At 54.4% G+C, this 23,135-nt stretch overlaps 13 protein-coding genes across 13 annotated transcripts; 6 read left to right on the forward strand and 7 right to left on the reverse strand.

Annotated features, from left to right (window-relative positions):
* Nucleotides 1–57: 57 nt before the first annotated feature.
* On the forward strand, nucleotides 58–3,359 carry BAUCODRAFT_148939 (uncharacterized protein; the record flags this gene model as incomplete). The annotated part of the gene is made up of 4 exons (XM_007679129.1): nucleotides 58–376; nucleotides 433–2,280; nucleotides 2,348–2,697; nucleotides 2,769–3,359. The coding sequence occupies 4 exons, from the start codon at nucleotides 58–60 to the stop codon at nucleotides 3,357–3,359; spliced, it is 3,108 nt and encodes a 1,035-aa protein (XP_007677319.1).
* Nucleotides 3,360–3,580: 221 nt separating this feature from the next.
* Nucleotides 3,581–4,508, reverse strand: BAUCODRAFT_517664 (uncharacterized protein). Its single transcript, XM_007679130.1, has 4 exons — nucleotides 4,332–4,508; nucleotides 4,232–4,249; nucleotides 4,038–4,157; nucleotides 3,581–3,892 (listed from the first exon to the last, which is right to left on the reverse strand). The coding sequence occupies exons 1-4, from the start codon at nucleotides 4,340–4,342 to the stop codon at nucleotides 3,802–3,804; spliced, it is 240 nt and encodes a 79-aa protein (XP_007677320.1). The 5' UTR covers nucleotides 4,343–4,508; the 3' UTR covers nucleotides 3,581–3,801.
* Nucleotides 4,509–5,156: 648 nt separating this feature from the next.
* On the forward strand, nucleotides 5,157–5,920 carry BAUCODRAFT_50250 (uncharacterized protein; the record flags this gene model as incomplete). Its single annotated transcript, XM_007678716.1, has 3 exons — nucleotides 5,157–5,284; nucleotides 5,345–5,758; nucleotides 5,782–5,920. Coding segments are annotated over 3 exons (681 nt in total), but the record flags the coding sequence as incomplete, so codon positions are not given.
* A 930-nt stretch (nucleotides 5,921–6,850) lies between these two features.
* Nucleotides 6,851–8,439, forward strand: BAUCODRAFT_157442 (glycoside hydrolase family 27 protein; the record flags this gene model as incomplete). Its single annotated transcript, XM_007679131.1, has 6 exons — nucleotides 6,851–7,110; nucleotides 7,186–7,207; nucleotides 7,269–7,350; nucleotides 7,416–7,570; nucleotides 7,627–8,334; nucleotides 8,389–8,439. 6 exons carry the CDS (start codon nucleotides 6,851–6,853, stop codon nucleotides 8,428–8,430), a joined length of 1,269 nt encoding a protein of 422 aa, XP_007677321.1. The 3' UTR covers nucleotides 8,431–8,439.
* Nucleotides 8,440–8,537: 98 nt separating this feature from the next.
* BAUCODRAFT_517973 (uncharacterized protein) lies at nucleotides 8,538–9,843 on the reverse strand. Its single transcript, XM_007679132.1, has one exon. The coding sequence runs from the start codon at nucleotides 9,743–9,745 to the stop codon at nucleotides 8,852–8,854; it is 894 nt and encodes a 297-aa protein (XP_007677322.1). The 5' UTR covers nucleotides 9,746–9,843; the 3' UTR covers nucleotides 8,538–8,851.
* Nucleotides 9,844–11,435: 1,592 nt separating this feature from the next.
* On the reverse strand, nucleotides 11,436–12,382 carry BAUCODRAFT_517980 (uncharacterized protein). The gene is made up of 2 exons (XM_007679133.1): nucleotides 11,854–12,382; nucleotides 11,436–11,786 (listed from the first exon to the last, which is right to left on the reverse strand). The coding sequence occupies exons 1-2, from the start codon at nucleotides 12,140–12,142 to the stop codon at nucleotides 11,566–11,568; spliced, it is 510 nt and encodes a 169-aa protein (XP_007677323.1). The 5' UTR covers nucleotides 12,143–12,382; the 3' UTR covers nucleotides 11,436–11,565.
* A 271-nt stretch (nucleotides 12,383–12,653) lies between these two features.
* BAUCODRAFT_123389 (uncharacterized protein) lies at nucleotides 12,654–12,833 on the forward strand (the record flags this gene model as incomplete). Its single annotated transcript, XM_007679134.1, has 1 exon — nucleotides 12,654–12,833. The coding sequence occupies one exon, from the start codon at nucleotides 12,654–12,656 to the stop codon at nucleotides 12,831–12,833; it is 180 nt and encodes a 59-aa protein (XP_007677324.1).
* A 147-nt stretch (nucleotides 12,834–12,980) lies between these two features.
* Nucleotides 12,981–13,446, reverse strand: BAUCODRAFT_517996 (uncharacterized protein). Its single transcript, XM_007679135.1, has one exon. The coding sequence runs from the start codon at nucleotides 13,321–13,323 to the stop codon at nucleotides 13,027–13,029; it is 297 nt and encodes a 98-aa protein (XP_007677325.1). The 5' UTR covers nucleotides 13,324–13,446; the 3' UTR covers nucleotides 12,981–13,026.
* Nucleotides 13,447–13,570: 124 nt separating this feature from the next.
* BAUCODRAFT_25054 (uncharacterized protein) lies at nucleotides 13,571–15,805 on the forward strand (the record flags this gene model as incomplete). The annotated part of the gene is made up of 4 exons (XM_007678564.1): nucleotides 13,571–14,486; nucleotides 14,604–15,230; nucleotides 15,263–15,334; nucleotides 15,447–15,805. The coding sequence occupies 4 exons, from the start codon at nucleotides 13,571–13,573 to the stop codon at nucleotides 15,803–15,805; spliced, it is 1,974 nt and encodes a 657-aa protein (XP_007676754.1).
* Nucleotides 15,806–16,153: 348 nt separating this feature from the next.
* On the reverse strand, nucleotides 16,154–19,292 carry BAUCODRAFT_25055 (uncharacterized protein; the record flags this gene model as incomplete). The annotated part of the gene is made up of 2 exons (XM_007678565.1): nucleotides 16,154–18,773; nucleotides 18,826–19,292. 2 exons carry the CDS (start codon nucleotides 19,290–19,292, stop codon nucleotides 16,154–16,156), a joined length of 3,087 nt encoding a protein of 1,028 aa, XP_007676755.1.
* A 1,018-nt stretch (nucleotides 19,293–20,310) lies between these two features.
* Nucleotides 20,311–21,001, reverse strand: BAUCODRAFT_34898 (uncharacterized protein). The gene has a single exon (XM_007678691.1). The coding sequence runs from the start codon at nucleotides 20,751–20,753 to the stop codon at nucleotides 20,589–20,591; it is 165 nt and encodes a 54-aa protein (XP_007676881.1). The 5' UTR covers nucleotides 20,754–21,001; the 3' UTR covers nucleotides 20,311–20,588.
* A 524-nt stretch (nucleotides 21,002–21,525) lies between these two features.
* Nucleotides 21,526–22,251, forward strand: BAUCODRAFT_140140 (uncharacterized protein; the record flags this gene model as incomplete). The annotated part of the gene is made up of 2 exons (XM_007679136.1): nucleotides 21,526–21,549; nucleotides 21,611–22,251. A coding segment is annotated over exon 2 (294 nt), but the record flags the coding sequence as incomplete, so codon positions are not given.
* A 262-nt stretch (nucleotides 22,252–22,513) lies between these two features.
* On the reverse strand, nucleotides 22,514–22,863 carry BAUCODRAFT_34900 (uncharacterized protein). Its single transcript, XM_007678692.1, has one exon. It carries the CDS (start codon nucleotides 22,731–22,733, stop codon nucleotides 22,533–22,535), a length of 201 nt encoding a protein of 66 aa, XP_007676882.1. The 5' UTR covers nucleotides 22,734–22,863; the 3' UTR covers nucleotides 22,514–22,532.
* Nucleotides 22,864–23,135: the final 272 nt, after the last annotated feature.

Raw genomic sequence — 23,135 nt, forward strand, 5'->3', positions numbered from 1 at the left:
CGCAGCGCGCCAGCATCGCTACCAGCATCGCAAGCTCCCTCTTCCAGCGACCCCATCATGCCAGACGCAGACGCTGCGAATGACCAGCTACAAAGCGAGGCTGAATATGCGTCGCAGCAAGACTTGCCATCCCAGAACACGCCAAGAGGCAATTCAAGGTCGTCGCAGGGGACGTCGCAATCGCAAGTCCCGCCCACTTCTTCACCACTGTTCATGCGACAAAGCCCGAACGGAAGCCAGAGTCAGAGCCAGAGTCAAGGCTTAAACGTGCCAGGCATCAATGGCGTTGGTATCAGCTCGCCACTTAGACAACAGACTGTCGCTGGCGGAAGCAGTGAAGGTGGGAGGACGCCGCGGGCAACGGGCGGCATCACGGGTGAGCGTGCAACGTAGACATGGTAGAGCTTCCGTTCATGCTAATAATGTACGCAGAATCGTCACCCATCCATTATGGCACCAGCTCAGATCCCGTTGGTCCTACGCCTGGTGGCCATCATGCCGACCGTACAAGCTCCACCGGCCTCTTCGTTCGCTCTCCAGATCTACTACGTGCTGGAGCCGCGACTCCAGCAATGCGGAGACGTCATGACATCGACTCCGATATTTCCGGACGTGCCCGAGTCTATATAGATGAGAGTGGCATGCCCACCCGGGATGGCGGATCAGACGGCGCAGCCACTTTCTCCAACCTTAACCCAAACACCTCTGACGCCGATCTGCTCGGTGGCTCCTCGACGAAGATCGTGTGGGGCACGAATGTATCTGTTGCAGACTCTTTCGCAGCGTTCAAAGACTTTCTGTGGAACTTCCAGAAGAAGTATCGTCTTATTGCTGATGGCGAATTGAGCGAAGACGACATACTGGACCCCGATCACCCTGCGCTGGAGAAAGAGAACCTGACCATGCTGGAGACTATACTAGATCTCGGCACGAGAGCGTTCTACTTAGATTGCCGGAACTTGAAGGCTTACCCTGCGACGAGGAAACTATGGCATCAAGTCCAGGCGTTCCCGGCGGAGATTATTCCCGTCATTGATACGGCGGTCAAGGATGTGTTGATCGATCTGGCGGAGAAGAGGATGAATGAGCGGCGCTCTACACAGACTCAGCAGGCGCGGCAACAGCAAGCACGGTCTAGCTCGATGCCGCCAGTGCCCAGCTCGGATATCGATGGTGCTCATACTCCCGCACACGTCCAGACTCCTCAGGCACAGCCGAACGGCGTCCCGCAGCAGGCTACAGATAGTGATGAGGAGGATCTCGTATCAGAAGTCGAGCAGAAGATCTACCGCGTGCGGCCCTTCGGTCTCGACGCTACGATCAACCTGCGCGAGCTGAATCCTCAAGATATGGACAAGCTAGTCTCCATCAAAGGGATGGTCATCCGGACCACGCCAGTCATCCCAGATATGAAGGATGCATTCTTCCGCTGTGGAGTGTGTCACCATACCGTTAAGGTGGACATCGACCGCGGCAAGATTGCTGAGCCTACAAGGTGTCCGCGCGAGGTGTGTGGGAGCAGCAATAGTATGGTGATTGTCCACAACCGGTCAGGGTTTGCGGATAAGCAGGTTATCAAGTTGCAGGAGACTCCCGACTCCGTGCCGGATGGACAGACGCCGCACTCTGTCAGCTTGTGCGCTTACGACGAGCTCGTCGATGTTTGTAAGGCCGGCGACCGGGTGGAGATTACGGGCATCTTCAAGTGCAATCAAGTGCGCGTCAACCCGCGACAGAGGACGGTGAAGAACGTGTTCAAGACTTACGTCGACTGCCTGCATATCCAGAAGGTGGACAAGAGGCGCATGGGAGTTCATGTCAGTACGATTGAAGAGGAGTTGAGCGAGCAAGCGACTGCTGGAGGCGGTGGGAAGGGGGACGGCGAAGGGACTCGGAAGGTCAGTCAGGAGGATGAGGAACGCATCCGCGCCACCGCCGCCCGCCCCGACGTGTACGAACTCCTCTCCCGCAGTCTGGCCCCGTCGATTTACGAAATGGACGACGTGAAGAAAGGTATTCTGCTTCAGCTTTTCGGCGGGACTAACAAGTCTTTCGAAAAGGGCGGGAGTCCGAAGTACAGGGGTGATATCAACGTGCTGTTGTGTGGCGATCCGAGTACTTCCAAGTCGAAGATGCTGGAGTATGTGCACAAGATTGCGCCGAGGGGCATTTATACGAGTGGCAAGGGGAGCTCTGCGGTTGGGTTGACGGCGTACGTGACGAGGGATCCGGAGACGAGGAGTTTGGTGCTGGAGAGTGGCGCGCTGGTGTTGAGTGATGGTAAGTAGGCCGACCATGTGCAGGAGCGCTGAGCTGTTTTGCTGACCTTCGTTTCTGCGGATTGTAGGTGGCGTCTGCTGCATCGACGAATTCGATAAGATGTCCGACTCAACCCGGTCAGTGTTGCATGAGGTGATGGAGCAGCAGACTGTATCCATTGCGAAGGCGGGCATCATCACAACACTCAACGCCCGGACGAGTATCCTGGCTTCTGCGAACCCAATAGGATCCAAGTACAACCCCAACTTGCCAGTGCCGCAGAATATCGATCTTCCTCCGACACTGCTGTCGAGATTTGACTTGGTATATCTCGTGCTCGACCGCATCGAAGAATCGTCCGATCGAAAATTAGCACGCTTCCTTGTTGGCATGTACCTCGAAGACGCGCCGGAGAACGCCAGCAAGGACGAAATCTTGGTGCGTATCCCTTACACACCGTCTTCCTCTTCTATCTGGTCTCTCTGCTGACTATCTTGGCCTGAGCACAGCCCGTCGACTTCCTAACTCTCTACATCTCCTACGCTCGCGCTAACATTCACCCCGTTATCTCGCCCGCTGCAGCGGAAACGTTGGTGCAGTCTTACGTTGCCATGCGGAGGTTGGGCGAGGATATCCGTGCGAGTGAGCGCAGGATTACGGCTACGACTCGACAACTTGAGTCTATGATCCGCCTTGCCGAAGCACATGCGAAGATGCGGCTGTCGAATACGGTTGAAGCGAGCGATGTTGAAGAAGCCGTCAGACTGATCCAATCCGCACTCAAGCAAGCTGCCACGGACGCTCGGACTGGACTGATCGACATGTCTCTCCTCACTGAAGGCACATCCGCCTCGGAACGCAAGCGAAAGGAGGACCTGAAGAGAGGCGTGCTCGACGTACTAGACGAGTTGGCAAGGGGCAGTGGGGGTGTTGGGGTGAGGTATGGCGATGTGGTCCGCATGCTGTCTGAGCGCAGTAGTGTGGCGGTCGAGGGGCAGGAGTTTGCGGAGGCGGTCAGGGCGCTGGAGGCGGAGGGGAGGGTGCAGGTTGTTGGGGAGGGAGTACGGAGGAGTATTAGGAGGGTTGCCGGTGCTGTTTGAGTGGGATGGAAAATGGTATGTGTCTATGCGTGATGTGGTATGCTTGTGCTTGTGCTTCGTGCGTTCAGCGAGGAATATGGGCAGCGTACGGAGTGTTATGAGAGGCTCTGCAGGTATTCCTCTATGTCTGCCTGCATTTACTGGCCGGGCTGGTTATTGACAAGGCGCAGAGATCGCACGCCATACAAGAACCCGCTTACAATGGCTCTACCTTTACTGCTTGCGTCGCGCCGCCCTCAAGTGCAACGCCGGTCCCTCGTAATGCATGGTCGATTTGTTTTCGTCTCGCCGTGCCCGGCCGCCTCTTCCTGGTTGATTGAAAAACCGCCCGCTCATGACGCAGTGATCTTGTCGAACTGATACTCGCTCGCCTTGCCTGACTTTTGCTTATCACTGCCTCGACCCGTAAGGTTGCCGGTGTACGCGACGGTCAGAGCAGACATCATTGCGAGCAGCCACCTCTGAGCGCAAGAACCAGATGCAGTGTCGCGCCGCCTTCGAGGCTGTACTCTGCGGCTGTCTTGTCATCGGCCCTGTAATCACCCTCCTGTCAGCATCATAATACCTTCGATTTCCTGCTTCCAACAATCTCCTCGCACCCGTCCTTGGTTATGAAGACCTCTGCCTCTGCGAGTGGCCACTAACAAGACCGTTGCTGTGAGTGGTAGATCTACTCACATCTGCTTCCCTCCGTAGATCAATCGCTGCTGCATCGGTGGGATGCCCTCCTTCTCCTCCACGCGCTCCTTGATGCGCGTTACTTTGTCGGTTGAGTCGATGTCGAGTTCGATCTCTTTCCTGTATCGTCACACGATCCAAGTCAGCGCTAGCTTCACCAAAGAAGGCTAACCTCCGGGCTGGTGTGGGCGTACCCTGTCAGTGTTCGCACTCTACAATCAACCAGTCAGCGTCTACTATACAGCCTCGGAGTGATGGTGGGGTTGGTGGGGTGGAGGGGAGGATGTGATGTACTTGATCTGCATTTTGAGGAAGGTTGAGTGGACGGGGACCTAAGAAGACCGGGTACAAAATTTGAGAAGAGGCTTTGCCGGGTTATATGTTATAGGGCGGTTGGTGGTGATGCTTGTGGGTGGTGGAGGTGTCAGTGACTGACTCGTGTGAGGCCACGCTAGCGCGTTTGGTGGGGCTGCCTTCAGCGAAAGCGGAAGTTGTGGAGGAAGGGGTGTGTTTTCATTCATTTGCGAGAGCATGTCGGGTATATCAGGTGTCTCTCTTCAGAGATTGGAAAGTGTGAACCTCCATGCCGTGAACAGAGTAGTATATCTTCCGTCCAGTGGCCCTGTGAACAGAGCGATCAAGATGATGATTGAGAGTCACCTAGGTGAACGGTCTCTCCTGCTCCGTATTGCTTGATACGACGCCAAATTGTCGCGAGGATCCTCGATAGCTGCTGTTCCAACGAGTATGGTTCGTCTCGCATGCTTCCGAACCTTCGTGTCATTCCACTAGCACGCACTTCGACACATGTACCAATGAGAGAATGCTTGGTCCGTGCCCCAGTGCTTGCTCGCCTGCTGTGCGACATCCGAGGAACTCTCGTGCATCGCGTCGCATGCTCCTTCGATCTGTACTCACATCTCTACACAACCTTCTTGATCGCTCTCCTTGCGACACCTCAACCCGTTCGCTTAGTCTGTACTTATCTTCTCGGTTGATTGCGGAGAAGCTGCATTTAGTTGCGTGAATGCAGCGGTAACAGCAGCATAAAAGGCGCACTCATGCTCAGCAGTTGGTCTGCGTAGGCGAAGATAGAGTATACAACAACGCCAATGCAGGATGGCGGATAGCAAGCGCAGTAGCATGGCGGGCAAGGTCGCAACCCCGAAGATGGCAGGCACGAGCACACCAGCCGCGCAACCGCTACCCGACAACAATGAGGCGCTTGGGAAGGCTATAGGCGCACGGTATATTGTCGAGCAGGAGAGGCGAAAAGTCTTGGTCACGTATGCTGACGTTCCTCGCAGCATCAAAGTCACCACCGCTGCACCGGCTCCAAAAACATACGACGGCACGCTCTTCACGGTCTCGCCGATTCTGAATGTTATTGCCATCAATACTCGCGCCGCTTTGGCCAACCCTTCGACGGACGTTGCATCTCAGCCCGGCGACTACCACATCATCCCCATCTCGCAGATCCAGAGTTTCCAAGTGGTGTCGTTGGCGAGCGGTGGCAGCGGAAGCGAGAGCAGCGTTGAGAACGCTAAGCCCAGTGTCGGGCTGGTGGACACCAAACGTCTCCGCCGACGTCTGGATGAACGTGTAGCGGCTGTCCAAGAACAGGAGAAGAACCAGGGCAAGGGCGTCACGAAAGAGGCGCAAGCGATCTTTGACAGCTTCCGACGGATGCACGTCTTCTCTCCTCCACGCCTTACATACCTGTGATGCTAACTGAAGGCTACAGAAACATGCCCGTCCGCTGGCATAACCAGGAGATGATAGTGCACGAAGCGATCATCATCGCTCCTCCGTATAGAAGTGAGGACTGCAAGGGCGCGAAGGACAAGCAGGAAGTGCTTAGTCGCGTGCGCAAGGTACTGGAAGGAGAACGCCGCAAATTGAAGGAGAGGGAGGAGCGGGAGCGGAAAGCTGTCACTCCATCTGGAGCGCGGAAGGGAGGCTGAGCAGAACATCTGTCGGTCCGCTCCGGCATCGTTTGCTCGGGACAGGCTTCGGTCAACTGGTGTGGGTCAAAGATGCTGGCTGGGGACAGCGATGCTGCCTTGCTCGATTGCCAGGTCTGGGAATGTTGACGTCCGGACGGGATGATGATACCTAACCGACCATGCTTAGCTACAGTTGTTCGGCCGTGAATACCCTCATTCCCATATAAAGTCAGGTGCCGTTTGCTGGTCTGGCCGAGCCAGGCCTAGCCTACTGACTTCTGGCTACCGCACACGAGTCCCGATAATCTTATCAACGATCGTACCGGCTAAAATTAAGAGATGTGGAGTCTCGAAGACGTCGTGTCACAAGATACCATTACGAACTCAGCATATGCACCACACACCGGAATCAACTCGGTTCCACATTCAAAGCGGCTCCACGCTCGGGATGTGGTCGACAGCTCCGCCGGCTACTCTTCCACATCACTCCATCCACCATCCGCAATGATCTTGTACGTTTCTGATCGTCACCCCGCACACTAGCGACTCACGTCAATGGCGGAGAAATAGTCCCGCGCATTAATAGCCTGCATGTGTATGAGTGCATAACAGACGTCAAACCTTGCTGCTCGTCCGGTGGGAAAGGGTTCCGCTTGGGGGGCTGGAGAGAGAAGAATTCGCTTAAGATGCATCGCGCAACTCGTACAAAAGGCTAGGTATTTTGCAACGTTCACTTTCGTTCTGACAATCCCGCCCTTGCATCGTTCGGCCACCATGAAGTCTTCCGTTCCCTCCACGTCTCTCCTTCTCCTTGCAGCCTCTCTCCTCGCTCACGCTCTGAACGATGGCGTCGGCCGTCTCCCAGCCATGGGCTACGACACCTTCAATGGCTTCGCAGGCGACTACAACGCTTCGGACGTCCTGATCCAGGCTCAGATTATGAGTGAACGCGGGCTGGTGGACGCGGGCTATACGCAGTTCATCCTCGATGACTTCAACCTCGAGGCGCAGCGCAACGCTACCGGATACATTGTGGCCAATCAAACGAGGTTTCCCAACGGTATGCCGGCACTCAGTAAGCAGATGAACGCGCTGGGCGTCCAGCTGGCAGCTTATTCGGACTTGGGGTGAGTGAAGAGAAATCTTGCGTTGACACCGCTCGCTGGGTGTAGTTTGCTGATGAAGGTACGCGATACTGCCAGGTACAAGACCTGCGGTGGTTTCGTAAGTCCTCCGGCGTGCTACTGCTTGACTGTGTTGTAACGGCAGCTGATCTTGACAACAGCCTGGATCTTGGGGCCACGAGCTGCAAGATTTGGAGACCTGGTACAGTTGGGGCATGACTTACCTCAAGCTCGACCACTGCTGTGAGTGGATGGCTGGATCATTGCGAGCCTACTGGCGGAACAGCTTGCACTAACCGAGATCGTAGACTTCCCGCAGGACAACATCACCCAGGAGAACATCTACGGCACTTACACGCCCATGGCTAATGCGATCGCCGAGTTTGCCGCCCGGACCAACGTCACCTTTATCTTTTCGCTTTGTGAGTGGGGTCTTGAACAGCCCTGGGTATGGGGCAAGCAGGTAGACTCATCGAACCTCTCCGCAGGGTTCGAATGCAATGCTGACTCCTCCTCCAGCTTGGCCAGTCCTGGCGCATTGACAACGACGTCAAACCATGGTGGTCCTCCATTGCTACGGTGATCACCCAGGCAAGCTACCAGTACTGGGCCACCGACTTCTATGGCCACAACGACATGGATATCTTGGAGGTCGGGAACACGAACGGCATTGGCAACCCACCAGGCAATCTCACATATGAAGAGTCGAAGAGCCACTTTACGGCCTGGGCACTGCTCAAATCGCCCTTGATCATCGGCACGGATCTGACTAAAGTCAGCAACGAGACTTTCACCATCCTCGGCAACAGAGACTTGATCAAGATCAACCAGGACCCAAATGTCGGAACGAGCATAACTCCGTTCCGCTGGGGCAACAACTCGTTCAAAGTCGGCAACCCTAACTACCCAGCCGTTTACTGGCCTAATAACCCGGCCTCGCCCGCGCAGTACTGGAGCGGCAATTCGAGTTATGGCGTCGTAATCATGATCCTCAATACTGCGAATCAAGCACAAAACATGTCGTTTGCGCTGGCGGAGAGCTGGTTGCTGAAGGCGGGCAGGCAGTATGAGGTTTACGACATGTGGGCGCACCGCACTGTCGGGACCGCAGTTAGGAGCTGGTCGGTGACGCTACCGGCGCACGGGGTCAGTGCCCTGCTTTTGAACGACGCCGGGGCAGAGCCGGCGTGGCTGAACGGCACGTGCGCGAATCAGTACTTCTGCAGTGTGAGTGCCGCCGGGTCATACATCAACGTGAATTTGTGCTGACGAATGCTCTAGGCGCCGAACGGGTCGTTGATTTACCCGAATGCGTTTAGCTAGAGTTGGTGCTCGTGTAGTGCGACTAAGGCAAGGTGGCTCAAATAGCCACTCCGACCGGTGAAATACAAGGTCCAATGACTATCCTTCTGTCACGCGAACTGTTCGATCTGTAAACGTAATGAGGTAAGTCCACGGACTTCGAAGTGTACGGACTTTCCAGACAATCTTGCGCGGAAAGTTCACGTTCATTGTAGAGTGTAGTGCCATTGCAACACCTTCCCACCAAAGATTTAGTACATCATAGATAGTATAGTCTAACGGCGAGGTTGAACGGTCTTTTTGGGCGTGAGTAGATTTGCTGTGCTCTGTGCTTCGCCTTCGCAATTGGTTATGCTCGGGGGAAACACCTGAAGGGCATTCCGCTATGTTGATGAGCCTGACACGCTTGCTCGATTGTGAAGGAGGGTTTCCTTCAATATGCTTAACGGTATCCATGCGATCCTGAAGGGCAAACGCTATACCGGACTGCTTTGTCCTCACCTTTCCGGCGATGTCCGGGGTAGGACTTCGCTTCAGCACTTTCATCTTCCCTTATGCTAGGCTCAGGAACGCTATAATCAACGAAGGTCCACCCTGATGGCGTCTCTTCGGTGCAGCTTGCGAACCGAGCCGGTTCCTTGCGTTTCGGAGTGCTACGTTTCGGAATGAAACAGATTTCGTCAGGAGGTGGCTTGCGTTTATATGGCCTAGCCCGACATTGCATCTCTGCTTTCTGCTCTCTTCCTCCCAATCTAGAGTAGGCCTGTGGTTCTCGATGTGTGGATGGTGGTGTAGAAGTGATTGCAGGTGGTTGACCGTCACAAGGCTCTGCCGCCCAATGGTCTGGAGAGCGTCTGAAGCTCTCACATGCACTCTTTACTGCATAGATTGCTGGAGATGCTGAGAACTGGAAAGGATTGTATGTCGGTGCCGTGGATAGTTCGATCGGATGCTCACCAGCTTGCGAACTCGTACCAGCACCGTCGCTGGTGTGAACTTCGGTACCGTCTTCACCTTCTGTGTCTTTGTCAATAGCGAGTGCAGCTTCTCCTCCAGTCTCTGAGTTTCCAGCAGTGAAGTCTGTCCACGAAGACTCGGCTGCAGACGCTATACCCTGTTCAAAGGCTGTCGTTGCTGCGGTAATCAGAGACACAGCGCCAAAGTCCGAGGGTGGGCCAACAACGTGATGGGACGTGGTATGATTCCTCGGACTCCGTCTGGTGGCTTCGGTGTGGAGCGAGGCATGCAGCATACGCCGTTCAGTTTGACGAGGGTTTCTGGCCGTGCATTTCGCTCTGGCGACGTTTTCAGTGCGGTACTTTTGCCAGAGCTCCATACTGCTCCACAGTTCTGGTACGGTAGAGTACTCCCCTTGCTCGTCGAACGGCAGAAGGACGGGTTCCTTAAAGAGCAATGTTCCAATCGGCGCCCGCTCTATCACAAGGTCAGTGAGGGTCTAACACTGGGTCATCACTCGAGGACGAACTTACTCTTTTCATGATATCGGTAGTCCTGGCCCGGCTGTAAGAATCTACATTGATGTGAAGGTGAGTGTTGCTCCCCTGCAGCTCGACAACAGCTCGGGCGAAGAAGAGCTCCCTGCCATTGATTGAGATATTTTCAAAAGCATGATAGGCTAATTGATCCAAGGATACATCGATCTCATGCGACCGCCAGTGTTTAAGACGGTCAACAAGAGCTCCGTCCCCCTTCATAGCAGGCCTGTGGTCTGCAATCCGGGCCGTTGAACAGTATATTGGGATCCTCAACCTCGGGCTACATGACAAGTCAGCAATATGGCGCCAATTGAGCGGTTCATCTGCTCACTCTGTAGTTGGGTCGATGTGAAACGTGACGGGATGGCGCCTTGTCTGTAATTCTTCGCCTTTCCGCCGCATTGCCAGCATCATGACGCGGTCTGGCAGCACCCAGACGTTGCCATCCTGGTCAAATTCTGCCCGAGAAGAGCCCCTGACGAAGACAGGACTCTTTCCAGTAGCACGCTTTGAGCCGCCATGCTCTCGATAAATTGTCTTCCATCTCGTAACGTCGTCATGACCGGCTGAAAAGGGGAGCGAATCCTCATCACGAATGATGTACCAATACCCGCTCGGCGTAGGTGCGCATGGGATGTTTGTATAATATTTGAGACCGCCAAGGGTAACGATGTTTTCTCCATAATGTGTGTGCTGCAGGAAGTGGCGACCCTCATGTTGGATGCACGCCTTCAGGCGTTGACTTACGAACTTGTTCCTGGCACCTCCACCAACAAGCATAACCGCCCCGCACTGCAGAAAGGTCAGCGATAGTACAGATGTAGATAACGGCTGCACTGACGGAGGCCTGCGAAGGACGGCGGAGGTGTGTCTGAACGGCCTCCACAAGCGCGTCGGTCCATTTTGTAAAGGCTGCTTGCGCCACTTGCCTTGTGCCAACGTCGGCATTACTACTCCTCAACGGCGTGGCCGGAAGAAGTACTGACTCTGTGACACTGATCGTAAGCTCCGTGAGGCCTCCCTCAAGTCTATTCCAGCCCTCGCGTGCATGTATCACAATGGTGAATTCGACTCGAACGCCATTCTCCTTTTCATGCCTTCTCAATCTCTCTACCAACCTGCAGGGCAAAATCCCACTGCGACATATCGCCCAGAAGATGTAGTATATCTTCTGGCCAGTGCTCGGACGAGATGGAAGGATGATGAACAATCTCCGGGCATGTCCTGATATACTCAGCAATGTGGCCGTTAACAATCTGGGCGCCGGCGTACCGCCCGGTAAGCTCACCGACGATGTCGAGCTAGGGTCGCGCTTCAGTCGTATTTGCGAGCCCTTTAACAGTTGCAATATCAACAGTCCCCCGACCGATGTCAACGAAGCACAGGGATTCTAGAGTCGGCATGGTGTCTAGAAGATCAGGCATAAGCTGGGCGGCCGCACTAGGTAATGTCAGTCTGAAAGAATGAGCATTACGGCGTAGCCGACGTACCACACTGGCTCATAGACAAACAGAAAATTCTTGAATCCGGCGCCTGTGCATGCACAAGCCATGACACCCTGCAAAACGGCGGGTTCAGCAAGTGGCCACGGGAGTACGAACGGCAACATCGACGTTCCAGAGCGCAGTGGTTCCACATGCAAGGGACCGTGACCACGAGCTCAGCGTCTGTAGTATCCCAGTCTTCGCTCGACATTCCCGGCTCCTCCGCCCAAAGGCTCCACGTTTTGAGCCAGTGCCAAGTTCTGCCCTTGATCCAGTTCAGATTGCGCTCGATAAGAATCACGAATGGCGCCCATGTCGCCATGCTTAGCACCCAGAGCGCTCCATACTCGCCTGGCCGCATCCATGTCCTGATACTCGGGACACAAGCACAGCTTCCCTGTACCGCTAGTGAGCTGCATGATGGAGACTGGCCAAGCGAGACACGGGAGTGAGCACGAACTTACAAAGCTCGATCACCTCCCCGGAACGCTCTGGCTCCTTATCAACGAAGAGGTCAACGTCATCTCCACGAATGATTGAGCCATCACCGAAAGGAACAATCTTCTGCTCAAGTACGGAACAACCTTCGTCCCAAGGCACCGATATGATCTTGGATTGGCAGGCGCGTTCGCCTTTACAAATGTACTGTAGTGCTGCCTTTAACTGGCCGCTGCCGTAGTCAATGTTGAGCCGAACGACGTTCTTCTCGCGAGGGAAATCATCGTGGACCGAAGGTATGGCCGTTGCAAACATGCCGTCGCCTTGTATAGCACGAAAAGGAAAACGCAATTGGATGGAACTGGGACACAGAGCGGCACTTCAAGCCAGCAATACCGCAGCGCAAAAGCACAAATGTAGAGAAAGAACAATCAGCGCGTATGGAAGGAGAAAGGCAAAACACATGCTAATGATTGCTTCATTGTGCCTGGTGTAGCTTGGGGCGCAGATCTTGCATAAGCCCCTGCTTGGCGTGGCGGTTCGTTCAGCCGGGGGACAGTGTGCCTAGGTGCATAGACGGGCGCCTCCAACCAGCAGTCTGGGTATGTCTACCGGCAAGTCCAATTTGGCGTACGAGCATGTAGCCACCTAGATGTTGAGCTGTGGGTCTTTGTCGGTTGCGGACTTCTGATCACGCACAGGCGATCTGCGTAGGCTGCATAAGATAGTAGCAGATGCGATTCCCGCATGCTGCAATTTCAGAGACAGCAGTTGAGCTTCGCAGGGCTTAAGTGCAATGGATCGACTTCGGCAATGTACTGTGTGCATGGCTGGCACCTACGCGCTGCCGCCCAGTCCAGTGTTATCCTCGCTCAGATCTCGAGCACAGCTTTCGCACAAGCTATGCGAAGATTGCAAGCGCCAGGTTGGTAGTTCAAAGCCTACAGCTACGCGCTTCACAAACCGGGCCGGATGGCAGCTTCCGCGGCATGTGTTCGGCACGTAACTATCGTGGCTGCATCGTGGGAGAGATCGAGAGCGTGGGATCCTATCATCTTAAGCGCCCATATTCGCGGTTGATCGCGCAGATGCAAGCGATGTCGAGCTGTGCTGTCCGAAGCGGGTCCCCTGTCGAGGCTCGCACCCCTGTCAGTGCAGCCGCCGAGGCCACCTCACCTCAACGACCGTGCTCGCTCACTTTACGACATGTCACAAACATGTACGATGTGACAGATTTCAATGTCATTACGATGAATAGCTCGCAGTGTGGCTCGACATGCAAGGTCACCCGGTCTTAGCATCGGCCCAGATCTGTTGTTGCCCTTCCTAGCGTTCCCAGCGGTGCAATGGTCACAGCCGTGTTTCAAAACAATATGCGCCGCCCACCGCATACAGCAAAGCTCCGCCCGCAAACCAGACCCTAGGCTCCAGGGTTGGGCTCGCATCATGGTCTTACGGTGTGCATTTTCATGGTGGGCGCATACCACGTTCCTCATCCGTGCGCTTTTTCCTCCGTCTGCTTTGCCACGGTCTGTCCGCAACAGCGTCACCTTCTAGATCTTCCGGGTACTTTTCCCATCGAGACCGCGTGTATCGCACAGTCTTGTGCCTCTTCGCCATCGTTTAATCCTCTACTTTCCGGTCACTCTCATACCGTCACCAAGCCCAATAGACCTCAATCATCTGGAGAGCGTGCGAGTCTTGCGAGGAGCTCTGACGTTGTTGTATACGTCTGGGGACACCATGGAGGATCGCAGCCACCGCATCGAGACAACAATGAGGCATCTCAGCGTCAACAGCTACACCTATCTGTCAAACCGCAAATCTCGCACTGCGTACGATGCGAAGAAGTTCAACAGAATTTACAGCGACATCGCTCGGAAGATTGGCCTCAAGCAAGTTCCTCATCGAATCGCTGTTGAACAGCTGATCATCGAACGTCAAAAGCACCTGCCGAGGATCGTCCAAGTCTACGCCTATAATCCCTTCAATCGTTCTCCGCCACAACGATCAGAGAATTCACAAGATTTGCCCGAAATTGCGAACATCAGTCCATCACCATATGTTGCGGATAGATCGAGACTCATCAGCGGGGTGGTGTGCAATCTCAACGAAAACCATACGCGCAGGTGCTTGTTCATTGCGGCTAGAGACATTGATGCTGTCAAACATCAGCGCAGCAACCTCGACTTCAAGTATCGTGACGAAGGACACCAGCTACGAGCCCTCAGCCTACTCATCTTGCAGTATGAACTCAGTGTTCGGACCGTACGACCGGACGGAACGGCAGGCATCTCCAGAATCACGCCAGATGAGCTTTATGAGCTCGTAACAGCTGGGTATTATCAACACGTAGGCGGGCATAGTAGCTATGATGCCGACAGTGCGTTCAATACGGCCTTCAGCGCGTACGACGAGCAATACCGATGCTTGATCGAAGAGTCCGCCAAGCTCATGGCTGAGCAGGAAGGCGTGCTCCTGAAAGGACCTGATGCAGTGTCATTGGCAAGCGAAGTCGACCAGTTGTTGGCGAGGTTGCAAGCTCAGCACAGCGCTGGTATTGCCGACACCGAGAAGAAAGATGGTGTAGAGGACTCGGATTCCGAACTGTCGGATATCGACGAGACGATCTTCGGAGAGGAGTCGGACGCTGCAGTCGGTAGCAGTCCTAAAAGGCATCTCGAACTATGGGGATGAGGATAAAGCGTCGTCTCACATCGCCAAGCGGCTTGTCCTGGAATGCAAACCGCATCATTCCAAGACTTCGACTTTTCAGCCACAGGAGCTCACTCCGCGTTCGGAGTGCGAAGGGCTAATGATGCCAGCCACCAGCGCACATCTGCAGGAAGCGGATCTGCTGAGCAGTTTTCTTCGCCGACTCCAACAGATAATCTTTCGGTCCAGCCGCTTTATGCAAACGTATTCCACAAAGTCGACACCGATGTCTCCAATATCCCGCCTCTCAATGATAGCTTGGGCGTGCTGTCTGCCACAGACTCAGTCGTTAACAGGACTATACCACAAGGTCTTTCTCCTAAGCTCATTCAAGCCGACATGGGGATCCATGATATCAGAGAAGCCATGCAACGCCTGTTCGATCGCCAAAAGGAGGCACTGATGTCGCTCTTCGACGAGGTTGGCTTGAATCGAACCTTGAGCGGCCTCTTCTTCCGACAGGCGACGGGGCCATTGAGGTCACTTTATGAAGCCGGCTGGGGACCCGACTGGCCAGAAACGAGCTCAGCTGTAGGCAGATCCTGCAATCCATCAAGCCTCGATCTCGTTATGGCGTTAGTTTCGATCTCCCTCTATCATGCTATGCTGAAGGATAGCTCAGGCTGTGTGAATCGCGTTCTGTCGTCCAGAATGACTGAATGCGTGGAAAGTGCATTCTCTTCGCGAGGTATGTAGTATCTTTGCGTTGGTCAACTTCAGTTACTGACCGTCGCGAAGAAGTGGCGACCATGTTTGCTGCGGAGATTGACTGCCATTGCTTCGGTTCGGAAGGTGAACCGTGACCGCGTTGGCCAAGCGTGGGAGAGATATATGTCCAAGCCCGCCAGCATCGATTGCAAGTGTGCTACGCTCGGGACGCTCGCACAAACACTGGCGAATACAGCGTGTGCTGCGATCCAGCCACATGTCCAGCATACACTCGACAGCTACGGTGCCAACGCCAAGGCGGACTTGCCGGAGAGCTTCAAGACAACAATGCAGCCAATTATCAAGGATCTGGGCGGATTAGTTGTCGAAGTGATCGAGCGCTTGCCCTCGGATATCAAGCTTACATTCGACTGCCCATCGTATGGAACGCCGCTAGATACCACAACGATGAGCTTTAGGAACCGTCCGCGCGATATTGACGCCTCCGCTATCGCTTTTGCTCTGTTTCCAGGTCTTGTAATGTGCTACCCTAGCGGTGCAGTGAAGACAGCCTATCATGCGCAGGTAGTGACGTATACGACGTTCAATAACTAGTAAAATAAGCCGGCAGAGTTGGTTCCCCAGCATCAGAGTAAAGTCGACCTCTTTCCTGCCATATTTCGAAGAATTAAAGGTCACTCAGCAGAAGCGCCGAAAGGAGTATGTCTGGGCCGAAGGACGCTCTACCTTGCGACTTTGGTGAGCGGAGTGATGGAATCACATTGACAGTAATGGCTCAGAAATGGAAGTTCGTCGGAGACGGTAGCAAGGCTGCACTTTGTATGCACATATATACATTAACAGCCAGGGCTGACTGCGATTGTGAGACGGCAGTCGTTTTCGAGCGTAAGACGAGTGACCCGGTCGCCAAATGATGTGTCTCCGCACAACAAGTCCACACCTCTATCGTGACAGAGCGTCGACAAGATCCTGCCTTCCTGACGCCTCAGCAATCTTACATGGGGTCGTCACAACTCGATACGCAAGTACGTTCCGTCCTCTGGCCCGGGGTGGAACATTGTCCCTGCGGACTTTGTTAACCGAAAGCGGATTGCCGCCTGCTGTCATTAATGCGTGAACGCAGTCGAGCGCGTACTCCGGTGCGCCCGAGTCTGCCATTGCTGCGCGACTGACTGCATAGCATAGAGCGTCTTGCGCAACGTCTGTGTCTCTGTCTAGCCACTTTGCATTGAGCTGCTCACTGCGCTGTTTGCGCAAAAGTAACGGGATGACTTCAGGAGCATTGCCGCTTACCGCGAGATGTAGAATCTCGCCAGATGCCCTGCTCGCACTGTTATCAGAACGTTGAATGATGTATTCGACCACGGCCTTGCGCAGATTCCTGGGTTTGGCGGGTAGTAGCACTGCGGCCTTCAACATTTGCTCCGAAACCTCACGTACTTGCTGTTCGAGCACCTTAGGCTTGCACCCGTCTGACGCGCAGGATGTTGTCCACCATGCCATGATGGTGTCGATAACGGCAATGAACTCTTGCGGATCTCTAGGTGAATGGATCCCGAACCATCCTCTTTTGTCGAACAGGCGGAGCACTGGGTGGTAGTTCCACGTGAGCTCATGTTGTCGTTCTCCTGGCGAGGCCCCGAATTGTCGATCGTAGGTTGGATCACTGCCACCGGGGCCGTCTGTTGTCAATAGTCGCACGGTAGAATGCCAGCGCATCTCGGAAGCGATATGAAGAGGTAAGTAATTGTATAAGCATCCGGACCCCACGTATCCAGGTTCCAAGTGATGGCGGAAGAACATGGGCAACTCGTTTGAGAATCTCGGATGGTGGACAGTGTTTTCCAGTTCCGACGTGGTACGAACCATGTTTGCCGGTACGCCTTGCCTCAAGAGAGCGATAACAACGTCGTCGTCGCCAAAAAGAGCCGCGAAATGTAGATGTGATGCTGCCACTTTCGCCTCTCCGGCAGCTGTCCAGTTGTTTATTATAGATAAGGCTTCGTCGACCCTTCCAGCACAGATTGCGGTTTCCAAATTACTGCGTGGTTGCCAATGCAAGCGATCAAGCAGCAATTGTCGCGTAGCGGTATCCATGCGCTGTCGTGAGCTGAAGGGTAGATGGCGGTTGCTATGCGATCTCTCCTGTCGTACGATGATCTTGTCGGTACCGCCGTGTGGCGCATGGACGGCAGGCAACACGATATCGCCGAGGCTCGTGTACGGAGCACTACCAGTATCAACTGAACGGTCTGGGGCTGCATCTGGTACCGATGGCTTGCGCGGGGGCTGATCAACCCTAGACAAACGAGCGTCTCGAGAGCGAGGGCTCTGCTGAATCTCAGACAGTCTACGGGGTTCCAAAGCGGTATCCAGTATGGAGGGTGTGTGTGCAATATCGCGAACCGAATCTGCACGAAAGACGTTGGGAGTACAAGTCGTAATGGCCTCCATTGCTACGCCATCGGTGTTTTGACGACGGACTTGGTAGGCAGGGAGGCGTGGGCTCAATGTCAGTGACTCTTCAGACACTGCGGAAGTGGCAGCTTGCGGCGAAGGCAACGGAGAAGCTTCCAGCTCTTCTAGAATAAGCCCCCTTCTTGCTTCGGGGACTTTGCGCAAGTAGATTCTTGCCCGTGTAGGATTGCCCATCAGAATCCAAATCCGCGCCAATACAATCAAGGACTCGTAGTATGAGTCGTGCTCTTTTCCTACAAGCTTGCTGAGTTCTCTCAGCACACTCTCACATGAGGACCGTGCAGCCTCAAGAGCACCCAGTTGGATGTACAACTTGGACAGCATCGTGCCGGCGTTGCACACCCAACGTCTGTGTTCGTCGGATGCTGGAGCCTGCCCGAGGACGCCGATCAAGGCATCGCGCGCGACGATCGGCTCTTTGGTGTGACAGGCGCATATGGCAAGCTTGTACTGCAGCTCAAAAGTGTCGCAGACATCGCGTTGGGCTCTGAATTGCGCTGGTAGGCGACGAAGGTCGGCGAGGGCCTCCATGTAGCATGATTCCGCTTCCGCCCATTTCTGCTCATCGAATGCTTGATTGCCCGCTGTGAGAGCTTCCAGGGCGAAATCAAGCGAGAACTCGTCCTCATGATCCTCGATTACCTCGAGCTCCTTAACGGTACAGTCGTCGCAACCGAACCCTTGGCTGCTGGGCGATGTGGCTAAAGTTGTAAGAGTAGCGGCACCGTCTCTGGAGAATATTGTGGGCGAGTAGGTGTCAGAGTCTGATGGGGCGGAGGAAGTGGACCCCTTATCCCGTCGTAGAAGCTCAATGTCGGAGGTCCACTCTGCGACTCGCAGATTGCGTTGCGCTAACTCCGGTCCACCTACGACTGACCCTGCGACACTTGCTTCGAAGAGTGTAGTACCTCTCTGTTTGATTTCCACAGCGCAGCCGACGATGTCTAAGCCCGCATCCGCTTGGAAACCTTGCTGGCCGCCAGTCCTGAGAGAGTCTTGCAGCTTTTGGATCGTCGCTTCGAGCGCATCCAGCTTGAGCGCGAGGTCTTTGGTAGCATGATGGGGCGCGAGGTGTGCAACTTTGCTGTGCTGGACGTCAGCGACGGACGGGCCGCTACGATCTACTGCCCACTCACATGTTGACCATCTGCAATATCATTCCCATGCTTTGCGTGTGGGTCGAGATCCGCTTGCGGATGGCCTCCATTTCCTCATTATGTGTGTTCAGTCGGATCTGTCGGCCTGCTTGGCGCAGGAATCCCTCGTGCTCTTGCTTGACGTCGTCTACTATGCGCTGTAACTGCTTCACGGTCTCTTCGCATGCTCCGATTGCGCTGCCTACGCTTCTCCAAAGGCGTTCCCCTTTGTCGTATTGCTCGTTCGCACCACCGCTAGAAGTGCGCAGCACATCATCTAGCTCTTGATGTACCAGATTACAAGCGTCTCCAAGCCCTTTGACCTCGCGCGCAAGGCTCGCTACCGTCTCGTTGATGTATCGCGTGTCAGACACGAGCTTGTACAGCGCATCGCCGACACTCCACGCAAACTTCGCGAAGTGAATACACGCGGAGGCCGCTCCGAGAGCGTTCACCGGGTCAATCATGCTGGATTGTCAGCTGGGAGGAGATCAAACATGAGACAAGACACGGATACGAAACAGGAAAGATGTAGGTCTTCATGTCGCTGTACCTGTCAGGTGGAGCATCAGGCTGAGGCTTAGATCACCTGCGAGGAAGGCAAGGGGAGCTTCACGAGGCTGTGTGCTGAGCTCAATACCAAGACCGGCCGGATGTAGCTTCACGGCGTTTGTGCTTGGGAGATGAGTCTTGGTGAAGGGCGTAGTTTCTCGGCGCAGATTGGCAAGTAGTCAGCATACTGTGACAGGACCTGGCCGTTACTGTTTTGGAAGCTCTGCACATCGAGTAATGGCAGTATTGACAGGATGATTGTTAACTCATCCTGTACTGTCTCCATTTAGTACCACTAGGCAGTGTTCTACCATCGGGAGATCGAATAGTTGTGCGAGCTCGTCCAGTGGTGAGATGTTTGCCCCACAACGAAGTGGAGACCCTCTCTCACTTCACTCCACGGCGCAGGAAAGGTGCAAACCCGCCTGGCAATCTTTGTTATAACACTGGGCAGGTCACCCGTGTTTGGTATGAAAGGCTACGGTTTGCTTGTACCAGAATGCCAATATGCGCAGCCTTGCCCGAGTTGGAGAGCGGTGCAGCAATCACCGAACGCCAGGACTGCCTCTTGCCAATGCAGTTCCGTCAGGTGACCGTGTACAATACTGGTAGCTTTGTGACAAGAGCACGCGGACCGTCCCAGAGTGAGGAAGTACGTCCACTCGTTATCCTTGCAAGACGACGCTGCTGTACCCCTGGGGACCGGTGTAGTCGGTATAAGCGCGCGCCGTTGTTCTCAGCGTACTGGTCCGCACGAACAGCGCCATAACAGCGATGGCTGCATCGTTGTTACTACTGCCAGTCATAGATCAGACTCCAATGCTCGTTCCATCCGTGTCTGGGTGCTGTCGCTTGCCCCACGGCGTTTCCTTCCGCCTTGAGACACCCCTCTATCGTAAGGTTCATATAAACGGGCGGCGAATTATCATTTGATCATAGCGTTGTTACAATCTTCGCAACCTGACGACGGCGGCGGACTTCTACGCCTAAGCGCATCCTTCCGTCCGCATCAGATCGTACTGGAAGCCGTGGACGTCCTTCGGGAGATGGGCCCAAAGTTTTCTACGACTGGCTTTCGAGGATTGTCCGGATTCGCAATGACCTGAAACGGTACGTCCCTGTGACTAAGAGAATACAATGCGATGGTAAATGTGAAGCTACGCCACGTCATTTGGCAGAGCTTACTCGGTAGCAGCGAGGATGGTATCGCTTCACGAGGCAGTTAAGGAGGGGTGAGTTGCAGCGCCGAAGCATAACAACCACCAGGTCACTGAGGCATAATGGAAGTTAGGTAGGAAGCGCATCTGCGAGTCAGGTGTACGATCAGAGCTGGAATACATTGCTCCCGAGAAGTCGAGACGGCTGGGCTGGCACATCTTCACTGAGACAGGCGGCAGCAGGTAAGATTGACACGAACGACGACCAAGGCCCAGTCTCCTGACGGCTCCGATGATGATGGTAATGGAATGTCATGTAACAAAACAACGACTAGCTCATCTTGGCTCGACGACTGTCAAAATCCCGGCCCCAAAGCAGGCACGTGCCGACGACTTGTACGCTTGGGAGCACTCAGACACAGCCATCCACTGGAGATGTCATCCTGGTGATAGGGCCGAAAGTCGGCTAATCGATCCGTCACCGTTGGCAAGCACAGTCGAGAAGATCGCTTACCTTGCCGCGTCTGGCAAACACAGCGAACAAGCAGGCAGTTGCACCGGATGTCTGTCCAGGATGTGAGCGATAGGGTCTCTATTCTTTTCCCACCCTTACGTCAGCTATCTCTCTTCCGCTATCTGCCGGCAGATATGACAGAACCGTGCTCGAACAACTCGACGAAATCGTATATGCTACGCCAATCGGAGCAGGTGGCGGCGGCACAGGCAAGGCGGTTGGCGCGACGGCAAAGGCTGAAGTTCAAGACGCAAGGAGGATTTGTCGCAAAGCCATGGATGAAGTTACCAGTGGCGAAGACATCGGTCCGGCGGCGGATGCGAACTCTCGGCAATACGTCGACTTGATTGCGCGACGACTGGAAGCGTATTGCAAACTATTCGTGAAACAAGTGTTACGTGCCGTCGTACTCACGTGATAGGATATTGCAAACTATTCGTGAAACAAGAATGCATCGAAGCATCCGTGCTCCAAGACAACTTGGATACGGAGGCCATTGTGGTACGTTGCGCAGGATGAGTTCGGAGGGTGCAAAGCATTGAACTGACCTCGTATTCCATAGAGTCGTGTTCATCTGATCATCATGACAACACACTCCAGCATACATGATGCGGTTTTGAGGGGTAATCTCGCGCAGAGGTCGGTCGAAGATCCTGATATCAAAGCTGCCCTTGCCGACGTTCGCGAGGAAGCCAACGGAGAGCCAAGACCCTGTATTGACGCCAACAGCTCTGCAGAAGTCAAGACGGGCAAGGCGGTCACCGTGCGGGATCTACATAAGCTTGCACTTATTGCACAGTCATATTTGAGGGACGACCGCCAGGCGAATCGTATTAACAACATGATGAAGCAAGGCATCATTTAAAGATAGAGCGACCAATCCGTACGCCGCTACCTATGCACCCAAGATGGCCGGAACGCATGAAGTTTGCCGTCGCCAGCCAAGGTCGGTCGTCTCGGAATACTCTGCCGTGCCATCCGTACGCCGCTGCGTTGCAATACCACCCGAGCAGTGGAATCAGCCCATACCAGGAGGCTTCAACGAATACGGCTACATTCAGAACGAAAAGGAAGGGCTGCGGCAACATAAGAACCACGACAGCTCGAACTATCTGATGAACCTCTTCGATGCCATCTGTAGGTTGCATATGCCACAGTACAAACTGTTCCAAATACCGATCTATAATATCACTTTCAAGGAGCTCGTCCAGTTGGCTGAAATGTAACTTCACGCGAGCTGGACAAGGATATTGTCGTAAAGGGCGGTAGCTGCAGCCATGCCGACGCCGGACGCAGCAACCAATCCCGCCACAACTTCAGTGCTGCAGATTACGCAGAGTTTTGGGCTTCGGCGAAAGAGAAGATTTGGGAACCAAATCAGACAGCATTCGAGGCCGTTATGGATCAAAGGAACGCCGACGTTCTTCGCATGACCGACGCTGTGAGCGACGCTATGGAAACAAACTCCGGACCTCCGGACTTCTTCAATATCGAAGACGCCCTTGCGAGATTGCAAGCCGGCACTCCAGAACGCTAGGACCGTTTTTGGTGCCGCCCACTAATGACCAATTACGCATTACATGCAGGCGAGGAGCTAAAGGATCATATTTGACCAGCGTGTTAATGGGCCCGGTGCAAGCGCGCCGCATACTCATGCTCCTCTCTTGCTTGGGTGGGACTTTCATCGCTCCCCTGATAGTGATGGATCGTCGGTGGGGTTGCAAGCGTACACGCTTCGGGTGTGTTGCTTTCTCTGTCGTCGCCCCAAAGCGGCTTGTCGATGAGCTCGACACAGCAGAGGGTTGGGTCTGCCTGACTCAAAGTCGTTATTACTGGCAGCGCGATCAAGCGATGTTTGCACAATGTCGTCACCTCTGGCCGTGCCCACTGTAATTGCACGTTCACGTCTGTAGAGACTGTAAGCGCAGTCGCTATCACACAGCATGCTGCGATTCATCACTTTTGGATTCTCAGCGTGAAGACGACCATGTCCAATGCGGCGCGATGTACGACTCAATGACCCTGTATAATTGCACGCCTACAAGGACCACGACAACCCATATCGCGCTCTTATTGGTCGTTCCGAA

Source organism: Baudoinia panamericana (genome assembly GCF_000338955.1).
Source record: "Baudoinia panamericana UAMH 10762 unplaced genomic scaffold BAUCOscaffold_7, whole genome shotgun sequence".
In the NCBI taxonomy this organism is placed as follows: Eukaryota; Fungi; Ascomycota; class Dothideomycetes; order Mycosphaerellales; family Teratosphaeriaceae; genus Baudoinia; species Baudoinia panamericana.

Excerpts from the sequence above, each read along its gene's own strand:
- BAUCODRAFT_517980 (XM_007679133.1), bottom strand. The coding sequence starts at position 12,142 with ATGTTTGCAACGGCCATACCTTCGGTCCACGATGATTTCCCTCGCGAG. Across the intron at positions 11,787-11,853 it reads CGGGGAGGTGATCGAGCTTT|GGAAGCTGTGCTTGTGTCCC; the intron begins GTAAGTTCGTGC and ends CTAGCGGTACAG.
- BAUCODRAFT_34898 (XM_007678691.1), bottom strand. The coding sequence starts at position 20,753 with ATGTGCCAGCCCAGCCGTCTCGACTTCTCGGGAGCAATGTATTCCAGC.
- BAUCODRAFT_517973 (XM_007679132.1), bottom strand. The coding sequence starts at position 9,745 with ATGGAGCTCTGGCAAAAGTACCGCACTGAAAACGTCGCCAGAGCGAAA.
- BAUCODRAFT_34900 (XM_007678692.1), bottom strand. The coding sequence starts at position 22,733 with ATGAAAGTCCCACCCAAGCAAGAGAGGAGCATGAGTATGCGGCGCGCT.
- BAUCODRAFT_517664 (XM_007679130.1), bottom strand. Across the intron at positions 3,893-4,037 it reads ATCTACGGAGGGAAGCAGAT|GGCCGATGACAAGACAGCCG; the intron begins GTGAGTAGATCT and ends GGGTGATTACAG.
- BAUCODRAFT_517996 (XM_007679135.1), bottom strand. The coding sequence starts at position 13,323 with ATGAGGAACGTGGTATGCGCCCACCATGAAAATGCACACCGTAAGACC.